The following is a 26172-nucleotide window of genomic DNA, read 5'->3' on the forward strand; positions in this document are numbered from 1 at the left end:
TTTAATTGAGATGTATAAAATTATATAAGGCCATGACATAGTGGATAGGAAGAACCTATTTCCATGAGCAGGGAGTTTAAAATAATTGGTGAAAGTATGACAGGGGAGATGGGGAGAATTTGTTTTCACGCAGTGAAGTGGGGGATCTCTGGAACTCTTTGACTGAAAAGCTAAAGGCAGAAAGGCTCACTGCATTTAAAAAAAAAAATTAATCTTGCAATGAAGATTCCATAACACACAGTTATAAGAGCTCGAAGGCGGGATGAGAAAGAATAGCTCTTTTTCTGCCAGCAAGGGAACAATGGACTGAATAGCCTCCATCTGAACCGTAAATCTATGTTTCATTGTAAAGGCTTGCATTTCTACAAAACCTTCCACAACCAGTGAAGTTCTTTTTGAGTGCAGTCACTGTTCTAATATAAGAAATGATGCAGCATTTTGTGCACAGCATGTTCACACAAACAGAACATGATTATATCCAGATAAACTGAGTGTGGTGATGTTCATTGAATGATAAGTATTGCTCAGGACACTGGGAAGCACCTCCCGACCTTTACTTAAGTGCCATCTCAGTGCAATTTAAAGAGGCACATTGTTGAGAGCGTAACCTCAGAACATTTTATTAAAAATCTGAAAGTGACAAGATGCTGCTACAGTGAACACAACAATTTTATAACCTGAATTATCTTTTTTTTAATTCGTTAAACGAATAAAATACTAGGCCAGCATTTAATTCCCTCGAAAATTGCCCAGAGAGCAGTTGAAAGTCAAATGACATTGCTGTGGGTCTGGAGCCATATGTAGGCCAGATCAGGTAAGAATGTCAGTTTCCTTCCCTGTAGAACATCAGTGAACCAGATAGGGTTTTCCAACAATCGACAATGGTCATCATTAGACTCTTAATTTCAGATTTTGTTTTGTTGGATTCAGATTCCACCATCTGCCATGGCAGAATTCAAACCCAGAACCCCAGAACATTATCTGGATCTCTAGATTAGTAGTCCAGCGATAATATCACAAGGCGATTGCCTCTGCTAAATCTGAATTTATCTGTTACTACAATATCTGGAAGCAATTTTTTTTTAATGGAATTGCTGAACAACGGTGGTCATTTTTGACCAGTGAGATTGCAAATTTCAAAATTATTTTACTACGACTTCTAATTTATTAGAATGAAAAGTATAGAAAAAGGTTTATTTTGGAGAAAGGTTTTGCCCGGATTTCCTCCTTTTCAGCATTTTAACCACTTCCCATAACGTTATTCACTTCCTGCTGGAAGTTAAATAAGCAAGTTAGCTCTATGACAGTGAAAACTGTAAACCCAAAATTACAACTGATCCAAACACACACCAGCAATCATCACTTCACATTTTAACTTTATTAATTAAATTTCTGAATAATAGTTTAAAAGGAAAAACTCAGTGAAGTCACCAATCCTTGCAAACCAAACACAGCTGCCTGCAGCTCAGGATTGTCACATAAATTAACAAGTTCTGTGTTTATGCATGGCCATGAATAACAGCAAGAAATTAGATTAAACAGCACAAAAATTAGCCCATTCAATAACTTTTAAAAATTCTCTTCAACCAATCAATCTTTATTCTAATTTATTCAACAGCTGTAAACATTGTTTGTAGATTTTCTTAGTCTAAGTGCAATGTTAACTGCTCTGTACATCAAAAATAGATAAATAGAGGAAATCAGAGGTGCATAAATTGGATTCAAGCTTCTGCCTCAATTATTATATCTCATTTTCTCCTCAACAACCACACTAGCAAATCAGTCCAATCATTGGTTATATTCGACATCCTGAAATTCGATGTCTTATAAGAAAAGTCTGGACAGGCTAACCTTGAATCATTGGCGTTTAGAAGAATGGAGAGGTCTGAATTATCCTGTGGAGCCTTCAAAGGGTCAATGTGGAGATGGTGTTTCTTTTTGTGAGAACATCAAGAAATTGGGGTCATTGTTTCAAAATAAGAATTGAGACAATTAAGAGAGATCAAGTGAAAATCTTTCACAGAGCATCAAGAGTCTTTGGAAGTCCCTTCCAGAAAAGTTGGTGGAAGCAGAGCTTTCAAGTATCGTTTAAGGTAGAACCAGATAGATTCTTCATAAGCAAGAGAGTGAAAGGTTATCAGGGGAGCAGGAATTACAGATTGGAAGCGACACCTGATCAGCAATGAATTATTAAATGGTGGACTAAGTATGAGAGGTCAAATACTTTATACCTGTTCATTGTTCGCATGTTTGTATAAGCCACTTAGGTCATTTTTCTTCAAGAAGGAAAGAACTCATTTCTTCATGTCTATCACAACTAAGAACTTTTAAACTGCATAACCCTTAACAGCCCTGTTATGAACATTTCCCATGGCCGGCACATCTCCCAATATGTGAATGCTGCGAAACGGAACATAGTATTCTGAATGAGAGTAAACTATGGTATCGTACAAGGATGCTGTGGTGTTGTTTGTTTAACATTGCTTCATCCTTAAAGCACATCTAGTATTTAAATTAGCCTTTAATGTAGTGTAAAAGTAATTTCACATGCTATGAAAAATAGCCTTCTTTTATTCAAAAGCAAATTATTTTTATGCTGGAAATCTGAAAGCCAGAACACAAAAGCCCAGGTTTTCCAACGGCCAGATAATCATCTGGAATCTTCCGAACATCTCCATTTAAATTGGAGAACTCAATGCAATTTAGTAAATAGTTAGGAAAAGGTAGACTATTAAATGTTTAGTCTAACTCCCGTGTAACAATTTAAGTGATTCCTAAACGTGCTTCACGTATCCTCAACTATACTTCCCCCCCCCCCCCTCCCACCAAACACCTTTCACCTCCCCTCTACCCCACAAAGTGACACTCACTATATCACCCGAGGACCTGACACAATAACTTCTCTCCATCCTCACTTCCTCAGATAAGGAGACCAAATTTACACACAGTGCTCCAGGGATGGTCGCACAAAGGCCCTGTACAATTGAAGCAAGATATCCTTGTCCTATAATCAAATCGTCTTACAAAGAAGGCCAACATGCCACTTGCTATCTTTGCCACTTGCTACACATGCATGCTTACCTTCAGCGATTGGTGTACAAGGACACCCAGGTCTTGCTCCAAGCCCCCCCTTTCTCAACTTATTACCATTCAGCCAGCATGGATTTGTAAAGGGTAGGTCTTGCCTTACAAGTCTTATTGAATTCTTTGAGGAGGTGACCAAGCATGTGGATGAGGGTAGAGCAGTGGATGTAGTATACATGGATTTTAGTAAGGCATTTGATAAGGTTCCCCATGGTAGGCTTATGCGGAAAGTCAGGAGGCATGGGATAGTGGGAAATTTGGCCAGTTGGATAGAAAACTGGCTAACCGGTCGAAGTCAGAGAGTGGTGGTAGATGGTAAATATTCAGCCTGGAGCCCAGTTACAAATGGAGTTCCGCAGGGATCAGTTCTGGGTCCTCTGCTGTTTGTAATTTTTATTAATGACTTAGAAGAGGGAGTAGAAGGGTGGGTCAGTAAATTTGCAGATGATACGAAGATTGTACAGGACTTTGGTTAGGCCACATTTGGAGTTGTGGATAGTGAGGAGGGCTGTTGTCGGCTGCAAAGGGACTTAGACATGATGCAGAGCTGGGCTGAGGAGTGGCAGATAGAGTTCAACCCTGCCAAGTGTGAGGTTGTCCATTTTGGAAGGACAAATAAGAATGCGGAATACAGGGTTAACAGTAGGGTTCTTAGTAAGGTGGAGGAGCAGAGGGATCTTGGGGTCTATGTTCATAGATCTTTGAAAGTTGCCACTCAGGTGGATAGAGCTTGTAAGAAGGCCTATGGTGTATTAGCGTTCATTAGCAGAGGGATTGAATTCAAGAGTCGTGAAGTGATGTTACAGCTGTACAGGACTTTGGTTAGGCCACATTTGGAGTACTGTGTGCAGTTCTGGTCACCTCACTTTAGGAAAGATGTGGAAGCTTTGGAGAGGGTGCAGAGAAGATTTACCAGGACGTTGCCTGGAATGGAGAATAGGTCGTACGAGGATAGGTTAAGCGTGCTAGGCCTTTTCTCATTGGAACGGAGAAGGATGAGGGGTGACTTGATAGAGGTGTATAAGATGATCAGAGGAATAGATAGAGTAAACAATCAGAAACTTTTTCCCCGGGTACAACAGAGTGTTACAAGGGGACATAAATTTAAGGTGAAGGGTGGAAGGTATAGGGGAGATGTCAGGGGTGGGTTCTTTACCCAGAGAGTGGTGGGGGCATGAAATGCGCTGCCTGTGGGAGTGGCAGAGTCAGAATCATTGGCGAGCTTTAAGCGGCAATTGGATAGGTACATGGATGGGTGCTTAAGCTAGGACAAATGTTCGGCACAACATCGTGGGCCGAAGGGCCTGTTCTGTGTTGTATTGTGCTGTGTTCTATGTTCTATTAACCCATGATCAATCTTCCTGTTTTTATTAACAAAGAGTATAACCTCAACATTTATCCAGTTTCTACTACTTCTGCCATGCATTTGCCCCCTCTCTCAACTTGTCTAATTTACAATGAAGCATTTCTGCATTCTCCTCACAATTCACCCTCCCACCCGGCTTTCTGCTGTCTGCAAATATGGAGAAATTATATTCAGTTCCCTCATCCAAATTATTGATGTGTATTGTGAATACTTAGGATCCAAACACTGATCCCTTCAGTATCCCACTAGTCATTGGCTGCTAGTAGAAAAATTACCTGTTTATGCCTACTCATAATTTCCTGTCTGCTAACCAACTCTCTATCGATGTTAGTACACTGCCTCAATCCCATGTGCTTTAATTTTTCGTGATAATCTCTTGAAATATTGAATACTGAAAACCTTCTTAATGTCCAAATAAGCCATACCAGCTGGCTCTCCTGTATCAACTCTACTAGGTAAAAACAATGACTGCAGATGCTGGAAACCAGATTCTGAATTAGTGGTGCTGGAAGAGCACAGCAGTTCAGGCAGGATCCAAGGAGCTTCGAAATCGACATTTCGGGCAAAAGCCTTTCATCAGGAATAAAGGCAGTGAGCCTGGAGCGTGGAGAGATAAGCTGGAGGAGGGTGGGGGTGGGGAGAAAGTAGCATAGAGTACAATGGGTGAGTGGGGGAGGGGATGAAGGTGATAGGTCAGGGAGGAGAGGGTGGAGTGGATAGGTGGAAAAGGAGATAGGCAGGTAGGACAAGTCCGGACAAGTCATGGGGACAGTGCTGAGCTGGAAGTTTAGAACTAGGGTGAAGTGGGGGAAGGGGAAATGAGGAAACTGTTGAAGTCCACATTGATGCCCTGGGGTTGAACTGTTCCGAGGCGGAAGATGAGGCGTTCTTTCTCCAGGCGTCTGGTGGTGAGGGAGCGGCGGTGAAGGAGGCCCAGGACCTCCATGTCCTCGGCAGAGTGGGAGGGGGAGTTGAAATGTTGGGCCACGGGGCCATGTGGTTGATTGGTGTGGGTGTCCCGGAGATGTTCCCTAAAGTGCTCTGCTAGGAGGCACCCAGTCTCCCCAATGGAGAGGAGACTGCATCGGGAGCAACGGATACAATAAATTATATTAGTGGATGTGCAAGTAAAACTTTGATGGATGTGGAAGGTTCCTTTAGGGCCTTGGATAGGGGTGAGGGAGGAGGTGTGGGCGCAGGTTTTACAATTCCTGCAGTGGCAGGGGAAAGTGCCAGGATGGGAGGGTGGGTTGTAGGGGGGCATGGACCTGACCAGGTAGTCACTGAGGGAACGGTCTTTGCGGAAGGTGGAAAGGGATGGGGAGAGAAATATATCTCTGGTGGTGGGGTCTGTTTGGAGGTGGCGGAAATGTCGGCGGATGATTTGGTTTATGCGAAGGTTGGTAGGGTGGAAGGTGAGCACCAGGGGCGTTCTATCCTTCTTACAGTTGGAGGGGTGGGGTCTGAGGGCGGAGGTGCGGGATGTAGACGAAATACGTTGGAGGGCATCCTAAACCACGTGGGAAGGGAAATTGCGGTCTCTAAAGAAGGAGGCCATCTGGTGTGTTCTGTGGTGGAACTGGTCCTCCTGGAAGCAGATCCGGCGGAGGCGGAGGAATTGGGAATACGGGATGGCATTTTTGCAAGAGGTAGGGTGGGAAGAGGTGTAATCCAGGTAGCTGTGGGAGTCGGTGGGTTTGTAAAAAATGTCAGTGTCAAGTCGGTCGTCATTAATGGAGATGGAGAGGTCCAGGAAGGGGAGGGAGGTGTCAGAGATGGTCCAGGTAAATTTAAGGTCAGGGTGGAATGAGTTGGTGAAGTTGATGAATTGCTCAACCTCCTCACGGGAGCACGAGGTGGCGCCAATGCAGTCATCAATGTAGCGGAGGAAGAGGTGGGGCGTGGTGCCGGTGTAATTACGGATTTCGAAGCTCCTTGGATGCTGCCTGAACTGCTGTGCTCTTCCAGCACCACTAATCCAGAATCAACTCTACTAGTTACATCCTCAACAAACTCCAGTCGGTTTGTCAAGCATGATTTCTCCTTTGTAAATTCATGCTAAATCCGTCCAACCCTGTCACTGTTTCCAAGTGCTGTGCTTTTAAATTTTTTATAACAGACTCGAGCATTTTTCTTATTACCAGTCTATAATTTCCTGTTTTCTCACTACCTTTTTATCATAGATACATATCTCACATGTGCCTGCATCTATCACGTCCAGGTGGTGCAGAACAGACTCTTCCTTTCTCCTAATGTTTCCTTTGCTTCTTTGCCAAATGCCTTAAATGGCAAGCTTCTCTTCATCAACACTGCCCAGACCCTTGTTATTTTGAACACCTCTATCAAATCTCCTTTTAACTGTCTCTTCTCCAATGAAAACAGTTCCAACTTCTCCAATCTTCGTACTTAAGCGAAGGTCTCAATTCCTAGGACCATTTTGTGAAACTTGTCTGCCAAAGATATGGAAGTTTTCAAGCTATATGCCACGATCACTTATTTCCTCTCAAAAAACTGTATTCCACTCATGAAGTGCAATTGATGCTTATTTATATCCATCAGTGGACACTACAGCTGAAAGTTTCACCGACTACCCAAGTCAAATTGTATAAAGACAAACAGATAAAAAGGGCTGTGATAATTATATCCTCAAAAAAATGGAAAATGAATTAACTCTTCCATTTTAAGCAAGGAGTACCCTGTACAGAGAACATCCTGTGTCCTTGCCATCCTTAATGCATCCTACAAATGGAGAGGAACTGATTCATCAGCTGAGGGGAAGAGAGGCACATGGTAATGAGCAGGAAGTATTCTTGTCCATAGTTGATCTGATGCTATGAGACATCATGAACTCCAAAGTCAATGTTGATGATTCCTAGGGCAACTCTCTCTTAATTGTATACCACACTGACACGACATCCCCAGAGATGGCGATGGTCACATCTGGGACATCGTCTGTGAGCTTTGGTTTTAAAGAATGACAGTCAGGCTGGTAGTCAACTGTGGGACAGCTCTCCAAATTTTGGCACCAGGTGTTTGTAAGAAGGACTTTTCAGGATCAGCAAGGCTGAATCTGCAAATGTCACATCCAGTGCTTGGTCAATGCTGGGCAGCTTGTCTGGTTTTATTCTTTGTATCAGACTTTGCAGCAATAAGACATAACTCAGTGCTTGCTTGGCTATTTCAGAAAGCATTTAAGAGCGAATCATATTGCCACAGTCACATGTAGGTGAGGATAGCAAAGTTTCCTTCCTTAAAAAGACATTACTGAACCAGATTTTTTTTTTAACGACCAAGGGCAATAGTTTTCGGTCACCATTATCCAAGCTTAAAGTTCAAGGCTCACTAAACTGAAATTTCACCATCTTAGGTGTTGATGTTGAAGCCCAAGTCCCGAGGGCATTGGCCCAGGTCTCTGGATTACTCATTCAGTGACAATAGCATTGTGCTACTGCCTATGTGAAGCGACTTTCCAACAAATTGCTTTCAAACTTAATATTTTATACTACATCTCATTATAAAACACAATGCTCATCATAGCTGACCCTAACTTGCAACAGTGTTACTTTCAAACTATATCTAATGAAAATGATTCAACACTTTGTTATATTAACATTAAAATAAAACAAAAAAGCAAGGCAAGCAAAATATACAAAGCATTTCATATACATTTGGTGTGCCTCATTCAAACTTCTAATTGAACTGTAAAACTCACAGAAAGGGACGCAAGGTATATGTGAAGGGTGCAGTGGAACTTTGAAGAATAACATACAGATCCCCCCAGTGTCGTAACCATTATAAATGTATCCCTGAGCCAACATGAAAACAAAATTAATTAGTCATGATCTAATTGATATTTGAGACCTTGAGATTCCCCACAGTGTGGAAATAGGCCATTCGGCCCAACAAGTCCACACCGACCCTAAAAAGAGTAACCCACCCAAACCCGTTTCCCTCTGACTCGCGCACCTAACACTATGGGCTATTTAGTATGGCCAATTCACCTAACCTACACAAACCTTTGGACTTTGGGAGGAAACCGGAGCACCCGGAGGAAACCCACGCAGACACGGGGAGAATGTGCAAACTCCACACAGACAATCACCCGAGGCAGGAATCGCTGTGAGGCAGCAGTGCTAACAACTGAGCCACCATGCTGCCCTTGATCTTTAGAAATCAGCTGTTGGATTTCAAAATTACAACGCAACTTGCATTTTTCTAAGTTGACTGAAAAGCATCTTGAGATGTCTTAAAGCATGAAACTGTCACAATATAAACGCATATCCTCTCTCAATTGCTACTTGATTGTTATAACCTCCAACCTGCAACAAACTTATGGGGACAGCCCTTTCAACCTAGATCATGTGCTTACTTTGGGATTTAAACCCACAATCTTCTGACTCTGAGGTGACTCAATGTGACAACTGCCACAATCCTAACAGCTATACCAATAGCATAGGAGAAAGTGAGGTCTGCAGATGCTGGAGATCTCAAGAGAGTGTCGTGCTGGAAAAGCACAGCAGGTCTGGCAGCATCTGAGGAGCAGGAGAATCAACGTTTCGGGCATAAGCCCTTCATCAGGCTCATGCCCGAAACATCAATTCTCCTGCTCCTCGGATGCTGCCTGTGCTTTTCCAGCACGACACTCTCGACTAGATACCAACAGCATAACTGACTATTAGCAGTAAATTATCATTTTGACTTCAGTGCTTGAAGATGTACATAGGTTGAAATCTCAAATTGAAAACCTACTTGAATCAATTTAACTACTGATCATTGTTTACGTACAAACTCAATCAAGTACAAATTTTGATTAAAAATAATCAGATTTTTAAAAATCTTCAGACAACAAATTTTGAGGGATTAGGTTACAATTTTGTTCTATCACTCCTAAAACCCAGGGTTAAAACAGTCAGATTAAAAGAATACTCCCTCCTCTACAGTAACAAGTGTGGTCAGTGCGAACACATATCTTTTAAAAGCAGCAAATACTCTGCACAAAGGTATTCACAATTCCTGACAATCTCACAAAGGGAGGCTATTAAAATCACTGGTTTAGAAAGTAGAAAAATTGATACAATGACATATTCTAAACTGAACACTTTCTGCATATTGTTGGGACAACTTTACAGGAATTGGATTCTATATCTGGACCATGCTATACTTGACCTCAGGACCATCTGATACTGATGCTCTGTGCCTCAAGTAAAATCTTCTTTCACTACCTTTAATAACCCTCACTTTTCATCACCTCTTAGCAACCTTGCACATCAGCATTCAAACATGCATAAAACACATGCTGTCACTCCTACAATCACCAAAATACAATGTTATCTTTCCCATATTATTCAGTAGGCATTAAAAACAGAATTGACAGTTCAGCCAAAGGATAATTATCTTGAAGGAGGTTCTGTCTCAGACAAAGAGAGCACCAGTTTCAGCAGGAAAGAGAAGGCCAACTCTTGAGCAGAAGAAAAACAATTTAAAAACTGGGCTCTGAAATATCTTAAATAAAAAGAACAAATGGAGTTGCATAAATTTTTGAACCTCAAATTTTGAAGGAAAAAATTATCGAACAGATGTCTTCCCAAAAAAGGCAGTTGTTTGGAGGGGGGCATGGGGTGGGGGGGAAAAGAGTGGGAGCGGGTAGAAGAGGAGAAAGAGGAAAGAAGTCAAGCTTCGGTAAGATACAGCCATTAGCCTCTGGGGATCTGCATACCACTGGATAATTTGTCCAAACGTCACAAGCAATTTTCAAAACTCAAATGTTAACCAAGAGGTTTAAAACATCTGTAACAAATACTTGTTTTTAGAGTTTTCTACTTCGTTGACCTTTGATCCAACACTGTATGCAGCACTAAATTCAAGTTCAAATTTTCCTCCAAGTAGGAAACCTGATCTTTATGCCAGTAGCCATCTGTATGGTACAAGATCAAACGTTGGTTCTGTAATGTTCAAAGTCATATGTTCCAAATCTACTTCTGCTGCCTGTATATTTATCTATAATTGGCTTCACCAAAAATGGGCTTCTCTTGGGACATCTGGCCTTGAAACATTCACCTTTACACTGAAGTACACAGTATCCCAAAAGGGTTCTTTTTATGCAAAAACATGTTTTCCAGCAGTCCTAACTACACGGGTGGTATGCTTTCTCCAAAATGCATCACTTAAAGAAAAATCCAAGGGTCAAATTATAAACATTTGAACAAAGGTACACAAATTCAATACAGTTTCATTTGGGTTTATGTTATGTACAATGGTATTTCAATTTTCCATTTTAAAAAATTAAGCTAGTAGCAACATGGGACATTTAAGTAAAACTGAACCTAACATCCAGTCCTGACCAATTGCAACAGATTTGTAAAACAATGTAAAAATATTTCATGTGCTTATTAAGAAATCAACAGCAGAGCAGTTGGAAAACTGCTGAGAAATAGTAATTTCAAATAGTTAAGCCTCACAAGTACAGTGTTTTGTGTCAGAAATGGAAAATAATTCCCTGCAATTATGCTTTTCCACCATTCCACATTTACTTTCTCTAATAAGTTTGAAACAATCATGCAAGAAGTTCAAGATATGTGAATTTCTTGCTCAGGAACAATGACCACCTGCCTGATACAAGTCAGACTACATTTGATAATTTGCAGCAGAATATGTAAGACAACCAGAAGCAAGTTATAGGAAAGAAACATGCAAGAGGGATAAAGGACAAATTTCAAATTAATTGCCCATTTTGACCATAGAAATCATGAGTTAACACTTGTTCTGTGAATATTTATTTCCTATAAATTGCTCAAAACCTGAGTTCATTACCATTTTGCTCTTTTTTCTGTAAATATTTCTAACTAGCAAAGAAATACTGCAGTGGAATGCAGTTACGGCTGAAATATAAGTAGCTACTTTACACCATAATCATGCCCACGACTGGAAACTAAATTGAATCGGAAAGAACGATAAGAAATTACAACATAACAACCAGTCCATCTTGATGTTTATCTTACTGTTACAAAGTTGAAATCATATATGTTCACTTTAAAAATAGCAAGTATTTTCTCAATTTTGAAGTAAATTTGAAGTGCAGGCTCAAATGGAAAGGCTGGGAGACGAGCTGTTCCAAAATACATACGTGTAGAAAATTACTGTTAAATGGACACCTTAATTTGGCTGCTGTTTCAAACTTAACTAGTTTAAATTATGCCCAGGTTACTAAAACCCAATCAAATTATAAGAATTTAATGTGCCATAGGGGGTATAAAACACATGGCCATTTAGAAAATCAGAGAGAGCAAGTGCCATTGATTAGATGAGCAACTGTTGTAGAGTCGGAGAGCTAACTGGTCATCCAACATTTTGCTCTTAAAGAAATTAGGAAACACTTTCTATCAAAGGTACCTTTTCAGGTAAAGCCTACTTGCAGTAAAACAAAACAACTCAGGAAGATCAGCAGTCAGAAGACTGAAGACAGTGGAGCAAACAGAGACTGGTCTTGACTTTAACTTAATGTAACATGAAATAAATATGTTATTGGAACAGCATATTTTTATAGAATTGGGGTGAGATTGTAAGTAATTCCAGCAGATTTAAACACTTGGCAATTAGTGTCCTCGATCTTTAAACAAAATTTCAGGTGAAAAAACTTGTTTAATTTTGGTTGGTTAAAATGACTCTTAACGTTGCTAAAGAGGTTCTGAGGTTTGAAGATGCTTTCCAAATTTACCAAGGTTAGAAAGACAGAGGTAGGATATACTTTTAGAATTAGCGAACAGGTTAGAATTGGGTTTAACCAAGGACAAAAGGAAAGCTAATATTGTAGTGGAGTACGTCAAGTACTTAGGGGTATCAGAGAAACAGACAAGTGCAGGAGAGTTAGTAAAACTTAAACTACAAATCAGGTAACTGGGGTTAGAGGTAAAGAAAAGGAGAGAAGGTTTTTAGCTAAGCAAGGAGAAAGAGCGAGAGAAGAAAGAGAAAAAAAGAGAGACAATTTGAACTTCATGAGTTGCAAATTAGCCAGGAAAGTCCAGTTAACAGGATGAAGAGGAAGGGAGAAGGTAGTGATATATACAAGTATGGTAAAACATTGCCACATTTTGATGAGAAAGATGTCAAAGCCTTCTTTATTTTATTTGAAAAATTGGCTAGGCAGATGGAGTGGCCAGAGATCTTGTAGGTAATGTGTTACGAAGGTTTAGAGGTGTACTATACCTTTAAGAGAGTTGAAAAGCGAGCAAGGATTGACAAAGCAGAAAGTCCTGAATAAGGTAACAATGTGACACTTGGTCAAAACAAGTAGCAGCAACTGAACTGCCATGAAACAATAACAAATTCAAATTTGGCCAGTTTAAATTATGCCCCAAGATACCAAAATCCAATCAAATTTGAATTTAGTATTTTGATAATATTAAAACCAATGGAAAAATCCATTATTTTGGGGTATAAAGCCGGACATTTTGAACAGTTAGGGGGAAAACTGCCAAAGACCAACAAATATAGACTGCCAGCTAAGGACCTTACTGAAAGATACCTGTCTGTGGGGAGTTTGTGCAGCGGAACATTGAGGCCGACCTGAAGAGAAACTACAGAGGAAAATCTACAAAGGAGAATCAGCAAAGCTGACTGATTTTGAAACATTATTATTTTTGTAAATCTCAATCGGGATTTTATTTAAAATTGGGCTAAAATTGTAGAGTGGGAGGTAGAAGATAGGTTTAAGAGAAAGGAGTTGTAAATAGTTGTTGGTTTTAATATTCTCTGGTAGACTTAAAGAATAAAGTTGTCAACCTTTACTTTAAATAGTGATCTCTGGGATAGTTCTTTGCCTCTCGATTTGAACAGATTACAGAATGGGGTGAATCTTTTCTGTGTTGCTGGTTTAAATTAGCAGTGGGGTTCACCCTGTGTCATAATAGTTTAGGGGCTTTCATCCGTGATTTGAACAAGTTTAGACAGATCTAGTCTGAGATTTGGACAGATTTGAATAGATTTGGAGTATGAAAAAGCCCAGTAGATTTAAACACTTGCAGGTTAGTGTCTTATCTTTAAATAAAACATAGGTGAGACAATTTGTTGAATTTCAGTGACTTGTGGTTGAGTGAATTAAAAGTCAGAGAAATGCCTCTTAAAACTGCGAAGGACATTGTGGGACTTGAAGAGGATTCTCAAATTTGCCAAGAAAGTTTTGAAGGAAAGAAAAGGGCCATACTTTTAGAGTTAGCAAAGAAGTTGATTTGGGTTTAACCAAGGACAAAAGTAAAGTTGAAATTGTAAGGGAATTACTCAAACACTTGCATGTATCAGAGAAACAGACAGCTGCAATAGAGATATAAAAACTTAAATTACAAATGAGGAAAATTGAGTAAGATTATAAACAAAGGGAGAGAGAAGAGAGAGAAACAGGGAGAGAGGAAACAGGGAGAGAGGAAAACGAGAGAGGATCTTAGCTGAGCAAAAGAGAGAGAAGAAAGGGAGAGACTAAAAGGGAGAGAATTAGAACTTAAGAAGTTGCAACCTAGTCAGCAAAGTCAAGTTAACTGGATGGATATTAAAAGAGAAGGAAGTGAGATATACAAATATGTCAAAACTCTGCCACATTTTGATGAGAAAGATGTCAAAGCCTTCTTTGTTTCATCTGAAAAAATTGGCAAGGCAGATGAAGTAGTCTGAGAAGTTATGAGTAATGCTAGTTCAGACTAAACTGGTAGGCAGAGCTAGTGAGGTATTTGCCATGCTGTCAGATGAGGGGTCAAAAAGATTATGAAGAGGTCAAACATGCTATTTTAAGGGCTTATGAATTGGTACCAGAAACATATAGACAGCGGTTCAGAGGCACAAAGAAGGAACCAGGTCTTACTTAGGTTGAGTTTGAAAGAATTAAACAAAGTCATTTTGATAGATGGGTGTGTACTTTAAAGATAGATAGGACCTATGAGACTCTAAGAGAGATTATTCTGCTTCAGGAATTTAAAAACTCACTTCCAGAGATGGTAAGAATTCAAGTAGATAGGAAGTTAGAAGGGCAGCAGAATTAGCAGATGAATACATGTTGATACATAAGACAAGCTTTCGGCCAGAATTTCATCCTGAGGGACAGAGGTTGGGAGAAGGGGAGATCCTACACTACAAAACAAAGAGTAGAGAACACAGGTAAGAGTTTACAACAGGTTAAAGAAGCCCAAGAGGGTGGAAAGGAGGTGAAAGGCCTCAGGTGTTTTCGCTGTATTGGAATGGGATACAGAAAATTACAGTGCCAGTGGTTTCAGAAGGGCACTAGGAAAAGGTGTTTTCACTACCAGAAAGTGGGACATCTAAAGTCACAGTGCTGGTCGTTAAAGAAAGACACTGTGGGAAAAGATGTGGTTAAAGATACTGGTCATTAAAGAAGCATTAGTGAAAGTAATAAAGGAAACCTCAGGTCGAGTCGAGGAACTGCAGGAGAGTGCAGAGCCTTGGCAGCGGCTGGATATAGAGTTAGTACTTGATTTCTATAAAGAATTCGGCTCAGTGTGTAAAGTTTACTCAGAAAGAACGGGGAAGAAGCGCAAGAAGTTATAATTTTGAGAGATACAGAAACTAACCAGTCGCTGATCGTAAGAGATGAGCCAATTTGCGTTCTTTCTGATCTGTTACCTAAGAATGTGGTAATTTTTAGGATAGATGGAGAGAAATTTAGCGTTCCCCTATGTAAGATCAGGGCAGAGTGCCAACTCAACACTAGGGAAGTTACAGTGGGAGTGATTGACAGAGTGTCAGTCCCAGGAATACAGTTTGTTCTGGGGAATGATTTAGCAGGGTCCAAGGTGGGAATGACACTCCTTGTTGTGGAGAAGGAAGACCAAGGAACTCAGGAGTTAAATCAGAAATATCCTGGTATTTTCCCAGACTGTGCAGTAACCAGACCCCACTATCATAAATCACAGTAAAAAGCAAAAACTAAAGAGAAAGATGAAGGACTTGAGGTTTAGTTAGTGGACACCCTATTTGACGTTATTGTGTGGGAAAAACCTGAATAGGCAGAGGGTCAGGCAGAAGTATTCAGTCCTAAAGGTTAAAAGACTTGCAACAGAAAGACAAAATGATTTTTAAAAAACTATGTGGATGTGTACTCCAAAAGGAAGACAGAGAATATTCCAGAGGGTTATTACCTGAAAGATAGAATCCTAAGACAGAAATGGAGACCACTGCACATTTGTGCAGAGGAGAAATGGGACGAAGTGCACCAGATTGCGTTGCAGTAACATACAGAGAGGAAATATTACAGATGGCACGTGAACTTCATGTAGGAGGTCACCTCAGGATATGGAAGACTCAGCTAAAGTACAAAACGTTTTTATTGGCCTAGAATGCACAAGGATATGGTTAACTTTTCCCGTACATGTCATACATGCTTACATAGTAGGTAAGCCACAGGCAGTAATAAAACCAGCATCTTTGTTGACAATTCCTGCATTTGAAGAACCTTTAACGCTGGTTATAATTGATTATTTAGTTCCCCTCCTGAGAAATAAAAGTGAGAACCAGTAATTGTCAATCATAATGAATGTTTCTACCAGATTTTCGGAGGCAATTCCATTACGGAGTATCAAGGCAAAAAGGGTGGTGGACGAGTTCGTAGTTTTCTTCACACAGTATGGGCTACCCAGAGAGATTCAGTCGGACCAAGAGTCTGATTTTACTGGTAGACTGTTTGAGGTGGTTATGGATAACTTAGACACACAGCACTTTAAATCCAGTGCATATCATCCTCAACTCCAGGGAGCTTTAGAAAGGTGGCATCAGACCTGAAGACCATGGTGACAGCATACTGTCAGGTTTACCCAACAATTGGGATAAAGGTATCCCCCATTCATATTGTTTGTCATTAACGATGCCCCAAACCAATCTACACAGTTTACTCTCTTCGAGTTAATACTCAGCCATAAAGTGGGAGACCCTTTGAAATTAATTAAAGAAAAATTGACAGGACCAAAGTCGGAGGTCTCACACTTAGATTATGTATCGGAGGCAAGAGAGAGAGTAAATCAAGTAGGTGAGTTAGTTAAACAGTACCTAAAGAGGACACAGCATAGAATGATGCAGATGGCAGATAAAAGCTCTGAGACTTGGACGCTTTCCCGAGTATTGTTACCAGAGACAGGAGATCCTTTCAAAGCCAGGCTTAGTGGTCCCTATCAAATTGAGAAAAAGTTGAATCAGGTGAACCATCTAGTAAAGATGCCAGATAAGGAAAAAAACTGTATCGGGTATGTCATGTGAACATGTTGAAACAGTATTATACTAGACAGAAAGAATTGGAGAAACAGGAGTTAGTTACTGCACCAAAGTGAGGAATCAAATCCAGATGGTGTGGATTTTAATGTGCCTCAAAATATGCTAAAAAATGAAGAAATCCTTGAGGAGTGGGATAGGTTCGTAAACTATCTGTCTCAGGAGCATAGAAAGCAGTTGAAAGGTTTGTAACTGCAGTATGAGGACATATGTAAGAATCAGATGGGGAGGACTAATGCTATTGTGCACGAAGTAGACGTAGGGGATACTGCTCCAATAAAACAGCACCCTATCGGCTTAATCCTTTCAAAAACAGACAGGTCCAGAAGGAGGCAGAAACCATGATCAATGAGGATATCATCCAACTGAGTAGAATTCGCCGATTGTCTTAGTTCCCAAACCAGACAGGGCTCAATGATTTCGCGTGGATTATCAGAAGGTCAATGCCGTTACAAAATCGGACTCATATCTAAATTCTGAGATCGGAGGACTATATCAAGAAAGTTGGACAAGCCAGTTACATCACTAAGTTGGACTTACTACATGGTTACTGGTACGTACCTTTATCAGTGACAGCAAAAGAAATTTCTGCATTTGTAACCCCATTTGGAAGATATCAATTCAAAGAGATGCCCTTTGCAATGAAGAACCACCCACCACATTCCAAAGACTCATGTACAAAGTTGTGGCTGGGTTAACAAACTATGCAGTCTATTTGGACAACGTAGTGATCTTTACTAAGTCCTGGAAAAATCACATAGTACAGTTAGCAGAGCTCTTTGAATGACTACAAGAAGCAAACCTGGTAATAAACATAAACAAAACTGAGTTCGCAAAAGCAGAGGTGATATTCTTGGGACATAACACCGGTCATGAAGGTTGACCCTACAGAATATAAAGACGAAGGCAATCGAGGAATTTCCATGACCAACCAAGAGGTGCTTCGATCATTGGGACTAAGCAGATTCTATCAGAAGTTTGTTCCAAAATTCAGCAGTGTAGTGGCATGTTAACCAATTTGCTGAAGAAGAACACAAAGTTTTGGTGGACAGAACAATACAGGAGGTATTCGACCATGTGAAAGCAATATTAACCACCGCACTAGTTTTAGCGACACCAAACTTTTCAAAACCTTTTAAAGTTGTCATCGATGCTCGTGACACAGGAGTTGGAGCTGTACTGCAACAGGAAGATGATGATGAGATTGAACTGCCAGTTGATTACTTTTCAAAGAAACTCAACGTCCACCAGAGGAAATACTCTGCGATCACAATTTGAGTTTGGTACTGGCTTTAAAACATTTTAACGTGTATGTCATAATGTGTCGGAGACAGTAGTGCACACGGATCACAATCCTCTTCCATTCTTGGAACGTTTTAAAGACAAGAATATGCAACTATTTAATTAAAGTCTTATGTTACAGACTTTTAATTTACAAATGGTACATGTTGAGTCACAAGAATGTAACCGCAGATGCGTTATCACGGATTTAACTGATAAAGTGTAGATAAGATTGGTATCTATTCAATGTTTTATACATATGTGGTGAAGTAATAGAGAAAAAAAAGAAGCCATTTTTCATTATGATGGTTCATTTGTTCTTAAGGGGGGAGGTGTTGAGGGTGTAGAGATGTAATGTACTTTTAAGAGCGCTGAAAAGCTAGCAAGGACTAACAAAGCACAGAGAGTCCTGAACACGGTAACAATGTAACACTTGGTCGAAACAAATAGCAGCAGATGGGTTGCCATGAAACAAAAACAAATTCAAGTCCCACTAATCAGTTTAAATTATGCCCCAAGATACCAAAATCCAAACAAATTTGAATTTAGTATTTTGATAATATTAAAACCAATGGAAAAATCCATTATTTTGGGGTATAAAGCCGGACATTTTGAACAGTTAGGGGGAAAACTGCCAAAGACCAACAAATGGAGACTGCTGGCTGAAAAGCTCTCTGAAAGGTACCTGTCTGTGAGGAGTTTGTGCAGCAGAACATCAAGGATGACCTGGAGAGAATCTACAGAGGAAAATCTACAAAGGAGAATCAGTAAAGCTGACTGGTTTTGAAACATGATTTTTTTTTTAAATTTTATTCAGTGTTTTTTTAATCCAACTAGTATTGTAGAGTAGGCGGTAAAAGATAGGTTTAAGAGAAAGGAGTTGTAAATAGTTGTTGGCTTTAACATTCCCTGGTGGACTTAAAGAATAAAATTGTTAATTTTTACTTTAAAGTAGTGGTCTCTGGGATTGTTCTTTGACTCTGGAATTTTAACAGATTACAGCACGGGTGAATCTTTTCTGTGTTGCTAGTTTAGATTAGCAGAGAGATTTACCCAGTGTCATAACAAATGCTAGTTCAGACTTAGCTGGTAGGCAGAGCTCGTGAGTTATTTGCAGCGCTGTCAGATGAGGGGGTCAAGAGATTATGCAGATGTTAAAAAGGCTATTTGAGTGTCAATGAATTGGTACCAGAAGCATGTAGACAGCAGTTCAGAAACATACAGAAGGAACCAGGTCAGACTTATGTTGAGTTTGAAAGAAGTAAACATAGTAATTCTGATAGATGGGTGCAGGCCTTAAAAATAGACAAGACATATGATGCTGTCAGAGAGCATTCTGCTGGAGGAGTTTAAAAACTCACTTCCAGAGATGATAAGATATGGATGAACAGAAAGTTCAAGAAGTGAGAAGAGCAGCAGAGATGGCAAATGGTGCAAACGGTCCTGTGAGGGATAGAAATTGGGAGAAGGGGAAATGCTTCACTACAAAACAAAAGTAGAGCACATTTATAATAGTTTATATATAGCCCTGGTGGTGGGGTCCGTTTGGAGGTGGTGGAAATGTCGGCGGATGACTTGGTTTATGCAAAGATTGGTAGGGTAGAAGGTGAGCACTAGGGGTGTTCTGTCCTTGTTACGGTTGGAGGGGTGGGGTCTGAGGGCCCCACCACCATGGATATATTTCCCTCTCCACCCCTTTCCGCCTTCCGCAAAGACCGTTCCCTCCGTGACTACCTGGTCAGGTCCACGCCCCCCTACAACCCACCTTCCCGTCTTGGCACCTTCTCCTGCCACCGCAGGAATTGCAAAACCTGCGCCACACCTCCTCCCTCACCTCCATCCAAGGCCCCAAAGGAGCCTTCTACATCCATCAAAGGTTTACCTGCACATCCACCAATATAATTTATTGTATCCGTTATTCCCGATGCGGTCTCCTCTACATTGGGGAGACTGGATGCCTCCTAGCAGAGCGCTTTAGGGAACATCTTTGGGACACCCGCACCAATCAACCATACTGCCCTGTGGCCCAACATTTCAACTCCCCCTCCCACTCAGCCGAGGACATGGAGGTCCTGGGCCTCCTTCACTCCCTCACTACCCGACGCCTTGAGGAAGAACGGCTCATCTTCCGCCTCGGAACACTTCAACCCCAGGGCATCAATGTGGACTTCACCAGTTTCCTCATTTCCCCCACCTCACCCCAGCTCAGCATTGTCCCCATGACTTGTCTTACCTGCCTATCTTCCTTTCTACCTATCCACTCCATCCTCCTCCCTGACCTATCACCTTCATCCCCTCCCCCATTCACCTATTGTACTCTCTGCTACTTTCTCCCCACCCCCACCCTTCTCTTATTTATCTCTCCACCCTTCAGGCACTCTGCCTGTATTCCTGATTAAGGGCTTTTGCCCGAAACGTCAATTTTACTGCTCCTTGGATGCTGCCCGAACTGCTGTGCTTTTCCAGCACCACTCTAATCTTAGCTCTGGTTTTCAGCATCTGCAGATATTGTTTTTACCCAGAGGAGAAATGGGCAGGAGTGTACCAGATTGTGTTGCGGTAGCATAGAAACAAAGTATTAGGGGTTTGTACATGAATTGCCACTAGGTGAATTAGCTAAACAGCATCTGAAGAGGGCATAGCATAGAATGAAACAGGAGGCAGCTAAAAAATTTAAAATTTGGACCGTTCCCCATGGGGATAATGTATGAGTATTGTTATCAGTGGTAGAATCAGTGGTTTCCACTACAGTGTGGAAACAAGCCTTTCTGCCCAATAAGTCCACACTGACTGTTTGAAGAGTATCTCACCAAAACCCATTCCCCTACCCAATTACTCTACATTTACTCCTAACTGACACATCCCTGAACACTCTTGGCAATTTAGCATAGTCAATTCATCTAACCTGCATATCTTTGGTTTTTGGGAAGAAACCAGAGCACCCGGAGGAAACCCATGCAGACATGGGGAGAATGTGCAAACTCCAGAGACAGTCGCCCAAGGCTGAAATCAAACCCGGGTCCCTGGCACTGTGAGGCAGCAGTGTTAACCAATGAGCCACCGTGCCACCTGTAGGAGATCCCTTCAAAGTCAGGTTTAGTGGTCCCTATCATATTCAAAAACAAGATGAGTCAGGTAAACTATCTGGTAAAGATACCAATAGGAAATACACTGCATCAGGTATATCATTGAATATGTTGAAACCTCACTATAAGAAGAATCAGGGAACTGGAGAAACAGGTGTTAGTTACTGCCCACAAAGTGAGGAAACAAATCCAGATGGCTTGGATTTTGATGTGCCTCAAAATACATTAAATAACAAGGCAGTCTTTGACGAATGCGATTGAAAGTGGGTATCTGTCTCAGAAGCAAAGAACCGAGTTGAAAAGTTTATAGCAGCAATATGAGGACACCTACAGGAATACAATGGGGAGGATTAATAATCTTGGGCATAAGGTGGAAATAGGGAATGCTGTTCCAATAAAACAACACCACTGCAGGCTTAATCCTCTCAAAGCCGCACAGATCCAGAAAGAGGTGGATGCGATGCTCAATGAAGACATCATCAAACCAAGTCAGAGTGAGTGAGTTTGCCAATCATGTTAGTTCCCAAAACTGATGGCACTCAACAATTTTGTGTCGAATATTGGAAGGTCAACACCATAATTAAACTGAACATGTATTCAATACCAAGGTTGGAGGACTGTATAAGAAAGTTGGACAAGCCACTTAAATCACTAAGTTGGACTTATTGCGTGATTATCGGCAGGTATCTTTATCAGAGAAAGTGAAAGAGGTTTCTGCATTTTTAACCCCAAATGAGCTATATCAATTCAAAGTTATGCCCTTTGGAATAAAGAATGTAAAAGTCACATTCCAAAGACTCATGAACAGAGTTGTGGCTGGATTAACAAATTGTGCAGTTTATCTGGATGATATAGTGATCTTTCGCGAGTCAGGGAAAGATTACATGGCAGAGCTCTCTGAATGATTACAAAAAGCAAAGCTGGTAATAAACTTCAAGAAAACAGAATTTGCGAAGGCAAAGGTGACATTCTTGGGACATAACTTCAGACATGGAAGGATGACCTCAAGGAATGTGAAGATGAAGACCATCGAGGAATTACCATGACCATACTCGAAGAAAGAGGTATTTCAATTTTTGGGACTGAGCAGATTCTACTTGAAGTTTGTTCCAAACTTCAGCAGCGTATTTGCACTGCTGATGGATTTACTAAAGAAGAACATGAAATTTTGGTGAACAGAACAATGCCAGGAGGCATTTGAGAATTTAAAAGCCGTATTAACCACCACACCAGTTTTAACTATACCAAATCTTTTGAAACCCTTCAAAGTTGTAATAAATGCTAGCAAAATCAGAGTTGGAGCTTTATTGATGCAAGATGATAATAACAGAACTAAATGGCCAACTGGCTACTTTTCAAAAAAGCACAATATCTACCAGAGAAAATACTACACCACTGAAAAAGAATTAGAGTTTGGTACTGGCCTTGCAACATTTTACTGTTTATGTGACGAACAATACGTCGGAGACCATTGTGTCCACAATCCTCCCATTTTTGGAAAGATTTAAAGACTAAAATATGAGACTACTTCATTGGAGTTTTAATGTTACAGACTTTTAATTTACAAATTGTACATGTTGTAAGTAGTAAGAATGTGATAGGAGGTGCATTATCGCAGTGTCGATAAGATTGGACCGTATCAATTCCAATATTATATACATGTTCAGAATTAATATGAAAGGTAGAACTTAGATTAATGACATATGTATTTCATAGTAAGAATTTGGGAATTAGAGGAAACAAAATTAATCCATGTTTTCATTATGATTGTTCATTTTTTCTTAAGAGGGGAGATGTTACAAAGTCGAAAGCACGTATGTTTGTTTTAAAATAGAAAGTGTTTTCTAAATTTTCAAGTAAATTTGAAGTGCAGGCTCAGCCCGAATGGAAAGGCTGGGAGATGAGCTGTTCCAAATTAGATACATGTAGCAAATGGCTGTTAAATGGATACCTGAGTTTTGGTTGCTGTATTTACTCTAATTATGGTTACCTATGTATTTTCACTAAATTTTTAATTGGTTTCATACATCATAGGTTTTATACATTGGTGTGGCACGGTGGCTCAGTGGTTAGCACTGCTGCCTCAGAGTGCCAAGGACACTGGCTCGATTCCTGTCTCGGGTGATTGTTTGTATGGAGTTTGCACATTCTCCCAGTATCTGCGTAGGCTTCCTCCGGGTGCTCCGGTTTGCTCCCACAATCCAAAGATGTGCAGGTCTTGTGAATTGGCCATGCTAAATTGCCCAAAGTTATAGGTGCATTAGTCAGGGGTAAATATAAGGCAGGGGAATGGGTCTGGGTGGGATACTTTTCAGAGGGTCTTTGTGGACTTGTTGGCCTAAGGGCCTGTTTCCATACCATTGGGAATCTAATCAACTGTCATTGTAATATTAGTCAGAAAACAAATATTAGTGAAATTATATTGATTATATCTATTATCTCCCTTCATTTTATGCTCTTCATAATCCCATTTTTCAGTAATCTTCATTGAAGGCAGTTCCTGATTCCTATCCATACAGAGAGATTAGACTTAAAACTGTTAACACGTGCAAAACACTATCCCCTCTCAAAGAGTTCAGAAGTTACAAGATTTTTTTTTACATATTTTGATAAATTGCAGACATCAACAAAAACAAATAACCAAAGTTAACTCACATGTGCATCATCCTTAAGCTTCAGGATACATTCCATAGTATTTATGGTGATAACAACAGGTTCGGAGCCTAATTTTGTCCATGGCACATGAATCCTTAACTCATGAATGTGTCCACTCAAGAAAGTGAATGGCAATTTCAGCTCCTGAAAATAACAATAAAATTGAAATTAAGCTTACTATTACATTTATTAAGAAATAATATGTTCATTGTGTAGATACTTACTCAGAAATATCCTGCTCGCTGGTATTTAGAGTCAGAGTTTTACAGCATGGAAACGGACCCTTTGATCCAACTCATCCAAAACAATAAAGTGTCCAAAACTAAACTAAGCCCACTTGCCTGCATTTGGCCCGTAGCTCTCTAAACCTTTTCTATTCACGTACCTATTCAATGTATTTTAAATGTTGTAACTGTACCTGCATCTACCACTTCCTCTCACAGTTCACTCCACATGTGAACCACCCTGCTTATGAAAAAGTTGCCCTTCAGGTTCCTTTTAAATCTTTTTCCTCACATCTTAAAAATATGCCCTTCAGTTTGAACTCACCAACCTCAGGAAATATTCTTTGCTTTTCACCTTATCTATGCCCCTCATGATTTTATTAACCTCTATAAAGGTCACCCCTCAACATCCTATGTTCCAGTGAAAAACAGATTAGAGTGATGCTGGAAAAGCACAGCAGGTCAGGCAGCATCTGAGGAGCAGGAAAATCAATGTTTCAGGCAGGAGACCTTCCTGATGAAGGGCTCCTGCCCGAAATGTCGATTTTCCTGCTCCTCAGATGCTGCCTGACCTGCTGTGCGTTTGCAGCACCACTCCACTCTTGACTCTGATCTCCAGCATCTGCAGTCCTCACTTTTGTCCAGTGAAAATCATCCTATTTATCTAGCTCCCCCATTATAGCTCAAGCCCTCCAGTTCTGGTAATATCTTAGTAAATCTTTTCTGAACCCTCTCCAATTTAATAATATCCTTCTTCTAGCAGGGCAACCAGAACTGTACACAGTATTCCAGAAGTGGGCCTCACCAATGTCCTGTACAACCAGGCCACCCAGCCCCTGGCCTCATACAACTTTAGTCCAGGTGTGGACTAGAAGAGCTGAATCCCAAATGACAAGGGAAAATGAATGCCCTTGACATTAATGCTGCATTTGATGGAACGTGGCATCAAGGAAACCTTGCAAAACTGGAATTAGTGATAAGCAAGGGAAAACTCTCTACTGGCTGGGTTCAAACCTAGCACAAAGATGAAACAAGAATAGAAAATGCTGGGGAAACTCAGCATTCACGATTCACGTTTCAAGTTTAGAATGACTCTTCTATAGTTTCAAGCATTTTTTTTTGATGCAACTGAATCAATGTGGTAGGGCAGTGAAGCTAATGGCTTTGAGACAAGCTGCTATTGTGCCTGAGAGTAGCAGTTTCCAGAGCCAAGGGAGCACAGGCCCACTGGGATAGTAAACTACGAGGATGTACACAGTCTTTGAGGCAGTCCAAAATGAAGCAGTTTGAAAGCGTTCCAAAGCTTGATCTTCAAAAGTGAAGATTTAGAAAATGTAAGGAGATTTGCTGACCCACATATTGTTAATGTCTAGAGGTGGTTTGGTATTTCAAGTGCTCCGTGGCATGTTAACCAACATTTTGTCTGCTACCCATAATTATCTCAAGTTAATTCTGCATGTTAGATACAAGTTGCATATATTGCAAATTGTCTAATGTAACTTATTATTCAAAAAAAAAAGGAATTATACTCCTATTAGTCAGACATTGGTTGTAGGGCATATGCTAGAGCTGAAAATGTGTTGCTGGAAAAGCGCAGCAGGTCAGGCAGCATCCAAGGAGCAGGAGAATCATTCCTGAAGAAGGGCTTATGCCCGAAACATCGATTCTCCTGCTCCTTGGATGCTGCCTGACCTGCTGCGCTTTTCCAGCAACACATTTTCAGCTACACATTTTCAGCTCTGATCTCCAGCATCTGCAGTCCTCACTTTCTCCTCAGGCATATGCTAGAGTCCATTTAACAGCAAAGCACTGGAAAACAGTGACAGGATCAGATAATTTCAGCATGGAGCTATAGTTGAAAAATACGTGGACTTTGCGAAGGATTTTGATAAATTCGCACATAAGAAACATGCATGCAAAATTGAAGTCCATGGGATTGGAGGCAGTGTACTGTTATGGGTAGAGAACTGGTTGGCAGGCAGGAAATAAATAATAGGAATAAATGGGTTTTCTTCCAAGTGGTAAACGGTGACTAGTGACGTACCAGAAGAATCAGTGCTCGGACTCCAGCATTAGGTGAGGGAACTAAATATAATATCTCCACGTTCGCAGACAACACAAAGCTGGGTGGGAGGGTGAACTATGAGGAGGGTACAACGATGCCTCAGTGAGATTTGGATAACCTGAGTGAGTGGGCAAATACACAGCAGATAAA

At 40.6% G+C, this 26172-nt stretch overlaps 1 protein-coding gene across 4 annotated transcripts in view; it reads right to left on the reverse strand.

The window, feature by feature from the left end:
* vps13b (vacuolar protein sorting 13 homolog B) overlaps window positions 1–26172 on the reverse strand; it is a 977967-nt gene that overhangs the window by 944900 nt on the left and 6895 nt on the right. For all 4 annotated transcript variants that reach the window (XR_015757055.1, XM_043687669.2, XM_043687667.2 and 1 more), the window contains exon 3: window positions 23734–23877. Coding sequence is in view for 3 of the 4 variants with exons in the window: in XM_043687669.2 (XP_043543604.2) it covers window positions 23734–23877 (144 nt within the window). In the remaining variant the exon portion in view is untranslated. The remainder of the gene's footprint in view (window positions 1–23733; window positions 23878–26172) is intronic.

This window comes from Chiloscyllium plagiosum, unplaced genomic scaffold (genome assembly GCF_037043375.1).
Source record: "Chiloscyllium plagiosum isolate Xiang-an unplaced genomic scaffold, Cpla_swu_hap1 HiC_scaffold_4, whole genome shotgun sequence".
Taxonomy (NCBI): Eukaryota; Metazoa; Chordata; class Chondrichthyes; order Orectolobiformes; family Hemiscylliidae; genus Chiloscyllium; species Chiloscyllium plagiosum.